This window comes from Ascidiella aspersa, chromosome 9 (genome assembly GCF_963924565.1).
Source record: "Ascidiella aspersa chromosome 9, kaAscAspe10.2, whole genome shotgun sequence".
Lineage (NCBI taxonomy): Eukaryota > Metazoa > Chordata > Ascidiacea > Phlebobranchia > Ascidiidae > Ascidiella > Ascidiella aspersa.
The window spans coordinates 5,014,196-5,023,971 of record NC_139455.1 but is presented as its reverse complement, the minus strand read 5'-3'; the positions used below and the strand labels follow the sequence as shown (position 1 = coordinate 5,023,971).

Below are 9,776 nucleotides of genomic sequence, written 5' to 3'. Positions count from 1 at the left end.
ACAAAACTGCCTAGTATGATTCTTGCAAAACAGAAAACACAAAAATGTCGCTTTGTAATGTTTTATTGCTTTTGAAAAGTCGATCATCGCTTGCGGCGCATCTAAAAAGAAAAAAAACAGGTTGAATAAAATGTTGTTTTAAGACTGACAAAATCTATTTAACATTGTTTTACCTAAGGAGTTAGAAGTAAGAACCAGTCTCACTTTAACTATATAGTATAATTAAAAAAGTTGTTTTAAAAATGCACATTATCACAGTGGTAATAAGACTTAAAACTACAATTAAATTTACCTGAGTGGTATTCCTGCGCTTCCAGTTGGCACTGATGGATCCACCAATAGTCTTGTTGAACTTGTGACCCTTGCCAAGGCCGCGACTGCTCTTACCAGACGAAGTGAGTCCTCGGTTCTCGCGATGTTTCATCACTGACTTGGTGATCCATTGGATCGACGGATCACGTCTGATGGTCTGTTTGTACAAAAATAAAGTTTTCATTTTGATGTTTAGTTACATTGTTTAACCTCCACATTATATTTATTTTTAACAGTTAAGTTATACAAGCTATTTTTAATGAATTAAAGAATTGTTGCTATAATTGTTTAACATGTAGAAATTTAATCTTTGAGACATTACCTTGTGCATAGGGTCGACCAGGATGATTTCAAAATATTTGTAAGTTGAATCTTCAGCCACCCAGTAGCTGTTAAGGACACGGAGAGCGCCACAATGACGTCCGGCACGTTCCTGAAAAGCGAACATTTAATTTTGCTTATTTTTGTAACTCATTCAGCTAGCATTTTACAGTGTACAGTTTTGTTTGTATTTTTATCACTGCCAATGCTTTTTCAATAAAATATCTCATATCCAATTGGGTGTATTATTTTTACATGCAAATTTGAATGAGAGTCACTAAATGGGTGACAACAGATATACATAAATAAAAATCTCTTAGGGTAAAAATAAAGCTTCACATAAAACAATATAAAATAAAGGCCTTAGTCAGCATATGTATAACTTTTTTTTTCTTACAATTCACTAAATAAAATGCTGCTTTTCTTATTATAAAATAAACCCATAGTTAACAGCTTACCTCAGCAACATTCTGCAGGGACCTTGCAAACTTGAGTTGGTTGACCCCCTCGTGGACAGGCTTGCCATAGGTGGCTCCCTTGGGCACTGGACGCTTGCGACCACCACGACGCACTCTTACTCGGTAGATGACGTAGCCTTTTTAAAACAGTATTTTGAGTTAGAAATTTTCTAATTTGAGAAAATTGACTGTTTCTTAATGATCAGCACCAATTTTGCTGGGTATAATCATAAAACACCTAAAAATGGACCAAAACAAATCACAAATTTAGTTCAACCCTTTAATTATCTAATTCGGACAACACCAATTTAATTTATTTTCAAAAAATGCAAATCATTCCAAACTGTATGTTTTTAAAATGGCAGTAAACAAACTTTGGCGCTGGTCTAGAATCCTACCACAACGAAACACCATTTGGGTTAGGGTGCGGGTTAGCGTTTGGGTTAAGGTGGGTCAAGTATTATTATTAAACAAAGAATATAATAATACTTGACCCACCCACACCCAAACGCTAACCCGCACCCTAACTCAAATTTTGTGCGTTGATTTTAGAACTGTGGTAGGATTCTAGACCAGCGCCCAAACTTTAGTTGTATAAAAGTATTATGTTTGCAAGTTTGTCAGGTGTTTTGAAGATGCAACAGGTAACTGATGCTTGACCATTGGCGCAGCAGCGAACCAGCAAACCTTGCATAGATATTGGTACTCTTTTTTGAGCATAGATTTTTAGGTTGTTTGTCAACAAGAATTACCCACGCTGTTCCTATGGCTCGATATTTGTGCAAAGTTTTTCAGATAAAATCGCACCATTTTGTTAAAGCCAAAATATATGTTCAGTCCAGTCTGTATTTCATGGCACTTCAAGCCAAATTCTTTGTGGAGTGCAATGTTTATTGCCATAATAATATAAATTTTTAGGTTTAAAAAATTACTATTTAAATTTTGAGGTGTGCAATCAAGGCTCGACCATTCGGAAATACAGCACAACTCAACATTTAACTAGAATTTTATTGTGCAAGTAACTAATTGTTGTGTGCGCACAAATTTCTGTCGAAAAATTATCTGGTGTGCACCAGCCACAGAATGTAAACTGGTGTTCAGTGGTATCAGGAAAAGTTTTAATAAACCATTTAAATTTAGGTTTGTGCTAGGTGGTTTTCAAACCTTGTGGTCGAAACTGTGAACCCAGTCTGCATTTTATAGGACTTTACAACGATGCACAGAGTGTGCATAATCCACCATAGTATGGCAAGTACACCTACAATTTTTTTCATTAGTCCTAAACGGTGCAGGTCTAGGATGCAGCAACTGAACTAGTTGTCAAAAATGATTTGGCAAGGAAGAAGTAAATATGGGAGAATAAATGCAATAATAACACTTAAGCCAACCTTTATTCACATATGAAAACAAGACCGGATTTTGGCTGAACTAAACAATTTATTAGAATTTTAGGCACTAATATAGAATCCTAACACTTCTATTTTGCAGTAATGAAAGAATTGATAGAATTAAAAATCTCAATGAAACAATAAATCTGGGAGATAAGTATAGTAATAACAAACGCAAACTCTCACCTTAACCCACTGGCAATAAAAAAACAAGACAAAGTGATAGGATTCTAGACCAGCGCCGAACTTTATATATGCATGGTTCATAGCAGTAGGAAATATTGATTACCTTGTTTGGCCTTGTATCCGAGACGTCTTGCTTTATCTGGTCGGGTCGGTCTTGGTGCTCTGTGGACAGCGGCCAGCTGACGGAAATACCAGCATCTCACACGAAGAAGATAACGGAGCACATCAGACTGCTTTCGGCGCCAGACCTCGGACATATACTTGTACGCTCCCATTCTACAATATAAGAAAAATCGACTCGTCAACTATTTAGTTGCTAGGCTTCAAAACAGGTTTACGGCAATCTAGAAGCGCCAGTGCTTCGCTAAAAGACTTTCTGGCAACTATATTTTTATCTTCCGCAGCAAAATTTTCGTTAGATAGCCTATTTTTTAAGATTCTTGCAGATTTTACCTGATTATTCAGAACGTCGAGCCTAATGTACGTAAAAGAGAAACACATTGACGAAAATTTGTGGATGTGTCGTTTCTGCCACTTGATGCGCATCGCGTCGTTTTTTTATTTGGAGGGATTTTTTGATTTGTTAAATATAAGTAAGTCGGTTGTAGTCGGTCGGTTGAAGCTAATACAATTAAAAAAATTGTAATTGTTTTAAAGTTACAGAATAACCTGCAAATGCGAAATTAATCAGATATGAAAATATAAATTAATTATCTAAATAAGTCGACAAATCCCCTATGATATTTTTCAATGGCTAAAAAGTCTACTCTAACCACAATTATTACCAAAGGTGCAAGATATTATTATTGCAAAATTTTGCCTAAAAAACTTAATTTTTACACAAAAAAGTCAAAAAGTTTCTGAGAAACGTTATTATTTTTAGGTACTCTACCTGGATCAGTGTTTCTTAATACGGTTGAAATTTTTTTTTATATCAAAGTATGTTGAATATTCGTAAAGGATTAACCAACAGAATAGAGGTGAAATAAGGATATATGATTTCTTTTGTGAATAGCTGTTGGAACGCATTGCTAAGCCTGAGCCATTATTATTAAACAACTTCTATGCAATGCCAAACAAATTGGCTGGTGAGTGTACCACAAGGAAGACATTTGGCATTAGCTGACTAAACAAAAAGTTTTAAGAAGCATATAAAACGGAAACAACTTTATAGTCCTGCCTATCATCGGAATTTGGGTTTTCCTTCTAGGTTATAAACTCAGACATACCGTACTACCAGTTTCTGGTTTTAACTTTCCAAGTTTATTTGTACACAAGATTCGTAATATATTCATCATTCAGCACCCAAAAACTCAAAGGATATGATGTTTCGATTAAATACGACACATAGCAGCTTTGCTTATGATGGGCGCTTCGAAATTTTAAGCATTCTGTCATTCAATATTTATAGGTTCTATTTTTTTACTTATTATATCGGGTTTAAAGTGCCTTTGGTGAGCGAAAGCAAACAAATCTACGTATTAGGTTTGTATAGGGGATTGTCTAATAAGATACAGAAGGGAATACTCTATGGTGTCACAGTTTGAAACATCAGGGACGCAAACTGCACGAGCATGTCAGACAGCGTGACTTTGCATCGATCTTGGCGGCTCGAGACAAAACGACAAGCAAAAAAAATCTAAAACAACGCACAGAGATAACAAACGCTTCTAAACTTTCGGGTAGCCATATACACGTGAACAAAAAATACAATCAATTTGAATTGCATCGCTATTGCAGTCTTCCCAAACGGGTAGGTACCCAAAGGCGGTCGTGTATCTGGTTTCGACGTGTAGCCGCTGGTCACTTAATTGGTTTCGACTGGTTGCTGCTGAGATGGTTCGACCAGAGTAGCTGGTTCTGGAACAGATACCACCTGTTCTGCTGGTGGGTCAGCCACTGGTTCTGGAGCAGCTAGAACAAAAAAACGAAAGCATGAGTTTGTAATATTACACCAATATTCTGGAAAAAACTTTCCTAACATTGCTAACAAAGGCACCACCTAAAACAAATTTAAACTTGATTTTTAAAAAGCGATTTGTATTATCAGATTTATCCCTATCGATACCACTTTGAAAAAAAACGGGAAAGAACAATTTTCTACGAGAAACGTATTTTAAATGAAAAATCCCCAAATCGGTAACTGAACAACTGAAAAAAAAATATTTTTAAGAAATCGCGGCTTATTTTCAGGTTACCAATCAAACGGCGTCACTACAAACTAAAAAACATTTTTTATTGTTTTTTGGTACGCTAAAAAAGTACCAAAAAACAATAAAAGGATGCCAAGATACCTTCAAACCTTAAGAATCAAAAATAAATCTCAATCGCAAACTCCTCGCTCATTTTAATGAAAATTCACACTGACCGGAAGCTTGCGGCACATCGGGCGACACGACCGGATCGGCGACCGTTGTCAGAGGCGGAAGTGACGTCACCAAGCTGTCAAGCGACGGAAGTGTGCCGCCCCCGGGGAGGGTCAAAGGGGGCAAGTTGAAGTTGGGGATGGTCGGCAAAGGGGCGATTCCAGAAACTGCACGAAATGCATTGAAGGAAATGAAATGTATTGATATTTATCTTTATAGAAAAATAAAATAATTTTAGTGCCTTATACTTTTGTTGTCCTGCTGATAAAAGTGGGCCGCTGTTTTTTTCGTTTTTGATTATTTGAAAAGAAAAAAGCCAAAGCTAATGTGACTGGTCCCAAAAGCGCAATTGAACCGTCAGAAGTGCCAAGTCGACATATATTAAAAACCCTTTTTTCTGTCAACTTATCAACATTCTTTAAGCAATTCAAGTGTAATAAGCAGCTGTTCTTAAAGCAGGAGGAGCATTTCCGAACTTTATAGGATGGAGCATCAAAGCAGTCGTAAGTAAGAACATGTTTGCGGTATTGAAAAGAACTAGTTCGCAATCTTTATTAGGTTTGACTCTTTACCTGGGGGGAGATTGATGGGCGGCATGGCAGGGAAGTTTGGTGGCATCTGGATGTTCACAAGTGGCGCCATTCCTGAAGATAAAAAAAATTAGAAAATTTTAATTCGCATGGCAAGTCAGTCAGACCACTCTATTTTAAACTGATTACAAATCCTTTCTTGATGTAAATGATAACAGTTAAAAACACAAGTTAAAGGTTTGCATGGTGCCTTGATAAGGTTATCACATTTTAAACAACTTCTTGTAAAGTTTAGTCATGCTTTGGCAAAATCCAAAACTTTGTCAATCAGTGCTTACAAAATACAAGGAACGTTTACAGAGTTCTTTAATTTCCTAAAAAAAATTTAAATTGTCAAATATTTAAATGTGGGACAATATTCAATAAAATCACTATGTTTTAACTACAAACACTTCAGCAAAACTTCTGTCATAGAATGTTTTTCAAAACAAGAACATGGTGACGTGGGGAATTATGGCTAGTCAATTTCTATTAAATGAATCCCTAAACATGTGTAATTGTTCATGTTTTAAGTGTGGGACAATATTCAATTAAATCACTATGCCTTTTTAGTAAAAACAATACCTGGCACTGTAGGAAGCATGGAAGGTAGTGGTGATATGCTCGGTACAGTAGAGGGTGCGTAACTTGCCACTTGGGGTGCCGAAACGCCAGTGTTGCCTGGCAGCAAATTTGAACTTGTTGCAACCAGCGGGCTGCTTGTTTGCGGTGCAATTGGCTGTGCCATTGACTGTTGAAGTTGGCCCTTTACATTAAAATTGGAAAGAATAATGTAACTTAAGAGAATATTCCAATGCAAAATTTCACATTTGGCATATTATTTGCAAAAAAATGGACAAATTCACTACTATATACTTGCAATATACACACAGGTGATTAGAATAACATTTTTTTAAATAAAAAAATATTTAACTTTAAATCAAGTTTACGTCACAGAAACGCAGATACAGCTGGCTAATAAAAGTTAAATACAGTTTTTTTGTTCAAACTATACATCTACTGTTTGAAAATAATTAACCCTACCTCTGCAAGGCCTTCAGCAGGTTTGCCTGACATATTGACCACTGCATTGTCACTGGGTGGCACTGCATGATGCATGTTCAGCGTTTTGCCCTCAATAAAGGGCAGTGTTGGTATGCGGTGCAAGTAGCCATAGCCAATTCCACAGCCCAAGCTACAAAAATCAGAGAAAAGAAAACATTAGGTTTCTGATAACAACCAAAATTGAGAGAAAATATCATACTCTCAGTAAACCTAGAATGCAACAACTGTAATACAAAAATCATCAAGAGAAGTTTAACAGTTAAATTCATAATGTATTTTGTTAAGTTCTGAATGAAATCATAAAATATTTATAAAACAAACTCCGAAGTAGGAACCTGAATGCGCTTCTAATAACTATTATGCATTCTAAAATTATTTTTTGAAAATTAGGTATGCATGTCTTCCTCTCAATAAAGGCAATGAACAATCATACTAATTAGGATATTATGTCAAAATTAAGTTATAGTGTCTAAAAACTCAGTTAAATTTATTTACCTTCCTTCTCCACCCCAAGCACTGTTTGGTGTTATAATCACTTCTCTTGACGCATCGGTGTCACTGTTATAAACAAACAGTTTCAGTTGTCTTCCATCATGCGATTCGATCAGAGTGAACAAATCGTCTTGCTGCATTAAAAATACAAGACTTTTAAACAAAAGGGGAAAAAGATGTTTTTTTTATCAAAACTACTAACAAAATGTGAAGAAAATTTTATACAATTTAATAAATGAACACATTGAATTAAAGCACCGGCAGCACAATGCCTATTAAAAATTCATTTTCTCACCTCACTTAAAAGAGAATCAGCCCCAATGATATAGTCACTGAATGGCCTTAGTCCAGCAAGGTAAGCAGGTGAATTTGGCTCTACATCCTAAAAAACAAAAAATCATACAGGTAAAAATATGTTTATGTTTATAAGGGTAACTGAAAAATTTTAAAGGTACACAACATTATAATAACTCAGGAAGGATTTGTGATAATTGTTATTGTACAGAAACTGGATGACAATCAGCTTTGCGAAATCAAACTTAACCATAATTTAGCACCTTGCGTTAACATTTACAAAAATATTAACTGTTTAATTGTATGAGTGCCTTGTCTGGATTATTCAGCCACAAGAACTTACCAAAACGTGCCAGACATTCTCGTTAGCTCCCTCGAAAGAACAGAAGCGAATTGAAACGCCAAGGAGACCTTGACCTCCCCACATGCTACTGGGCGTAATTGTAACTTCACGGAGCTTGAGCGACTTGCTGCTGTAAACGTACATCTTCACTGGCTTTTCCACATTCGCTCTCAGAAGGTCTTTCAGTCTATCGTCATCCTTGTTCTAATCATAGGTGGATAAATATATCTATTTATGCAGGTAAATCTATAAAGGTTGTCAGTTTAGGAACACTAAACACGGATCTGTTCACAATCTTCAGTAGTAAAAAAGTGGCCCAAATAAATGATAAAAGATTCATTCTTTTAATTGCATATGTTTCGGCAAGTGCTTATGCCGGCAAAAAATAATAAATCTTTTATCATTTAGTTGTCAGTTTGTAATATGTATATATTCATTCAGATGTAAACATGGATAATATTGAAGTTTATAAACCATCCAACTTACCAGTCTTGTGTTGCCAATCATTACAATGAAGTCAAAGAAAGGCTCCAGACCAGCTTTGAAACCGGGAGAATTTTCTTGCACCTATCGTTTGATAGATTTAATGACAAAGTTAAAAAGGACGGTAATGTGATAAAAATAAATTCAAAAATATCACAAACAATTACAGCGCTATATTTTTGAGGTGAACCAATATTTCTCTTAAATTGCCTGCATTTTTTATTATATGGGTTTTCTAGTTGCATATCTTTGAAGGGACTTCCAGCCTATGAGACTAAAAACGTTATTTTGTCTATTAAAGTCTTAATCTGATTAATTTTGGACTTATTTCGACATGTTTTTTCCTTTCGCGTCGCACCTAGCAGCCTTCCATGCCGCAGCAGTACGCCGCGGCGCACCGGTTGAGAAACGCTGGTCTATGGCATAAATGTGGTAACAACTTTTAACAATCACAAATGTTCAAATAAAAACAAGCTGTTGTTTTCAATACAAAAATTTATCTAACAAGCTTATTTAGGTGTAGTGGAAAATAAGGTCTTTTTGAGATCTTTAATACTTTCCAGACATACTAACACGTACCCTCAAGACATGATATCCCTCAGAACCTCCGCCAGGGATTTCAACGCTGTTGCTTCCTCCCATTTTGTAAAAAGCCAATGCAACACACCTTATACGTTGCAAGTTGCTTTTACACTGATATTTCAGCGAAAAATGCCAGAAGACGGCACAATAGGATAAAAAACAATCCCAGATACTTACAAGTTTACAAAACAGCAACCTTGGATAGACATGTAACTTGTTAGAAAATTTTGCAAATGAAACTTATTTAGGCCATTAGCAATGTATAAAAAGGTAGAGGCTATTCACCCGGCCACTGAAGTAGTTCAAATCCACATATACTCACTTAAGGGTCGAAGCATAAAAGAACGTTCGATTCAAATAGCCTATAGGCTCCTATACTGAGGCTATTTATCCATCTAACAAAGTAATTTAAATTGTTTTCTGAAAACATTCATTGAAAAAACAAAACTCAAATTTAATCTAAAACAACCTAAACCCAAATGCTAGCCGCAAACCTAACTAAAATCAATAAATAATCACGTATTGGTTCAAGCGTAATAAAATGAAGTATGCAGTTTACAATAGAAGAAAACTTGCAACATAGCAATCCAACAAAAATAGATATATCCTTACAACGCAGATTTCAAAGTGTCAAGTTGTGTCTGATTATCTTACAAAACAACAAAAAAACGAAAAAAATGTGCTGCAAACAATTAAAAACATATAAACGATGTTAAATCTTGGCGCTGGTCTAGAATCCTACAACAACGACAATTATTTGGGTTAGCATTTAATTCTGGGTAGGTCAAGTAAAAATATTTAATAATATGGCGCTGGTCTAGAACCACAGCGCTTAAAAAATTATTAAAACAACAAACATTATTTGGGTTAGGGTGTCGGTTAGCGTTTGGGTGAAGGTGGGTCAAGTATTATTATTT

The 9,776-nt window shown here is 35.6% G+C and overlaps 2 protein-coding genes across 2 annotated transcripts; both read right to left on the bottom strand.

Annotated features, from left to right (window-relative positions):
* Positions 1–47: 47 nt before the first annotated feature.
* Positions 48–3,176, bottom strand: LOC146132011 (large ribosomal subunit protein eL15-like). The gene is made up of 6 exons (XM_083396579.1): positions 3,119–3,176; positions 2,769–2,941; positions 1,092–1,228; positions 635–745; positions 293–469; positions 48–101 (listed from the first exon to the last, which is right to left on the bottom strand). Exons 2-6 carry the CDS (start codon positions 2,938–2,940, stop codon positions 84–86), a joined length of 615 nt encoding a protein of 204 aa, XP_083252705.1. The 5' UTR covers position 2,941; positions 3,119–3,176; the 3' UTR covers positions 48–83.
* A 738-nt stretch (positions 3,177–3,914) lies between these two features.
* Positions 3,915–9,049, bottom strand: LOC146132010 (Golgi reassembly-stacking protein 2-like). Its single transcript, XM_083396615.1, has 10 exons — positions 8,857–9,049; positions 8,281–8,361; positions 7,795–7,998; positions 7,453–7,539; positions 7,161–7,291; positions 6,645–6,795; positions 6,186–6,366; positions 5,604–5,675; positions 5,034–5,198; positions 3,915–4,579 (listed from the first exon to the last, which is right to left on the bottom strand). Exons 1-10 carry the CDS (start codon positions 8,917–8,919, stop codon positions 4,473–4,475), a joined length of 1,242 nt encoding a protein of 413 aa, XP_083252741.1. The 5' UTR covers positions 8,920–9,049; the 3' UTR covers positions 3,915–4,472.
* Between the last annotated feature and the right edge of the window lie 727 nt (positions 9,050–9,776).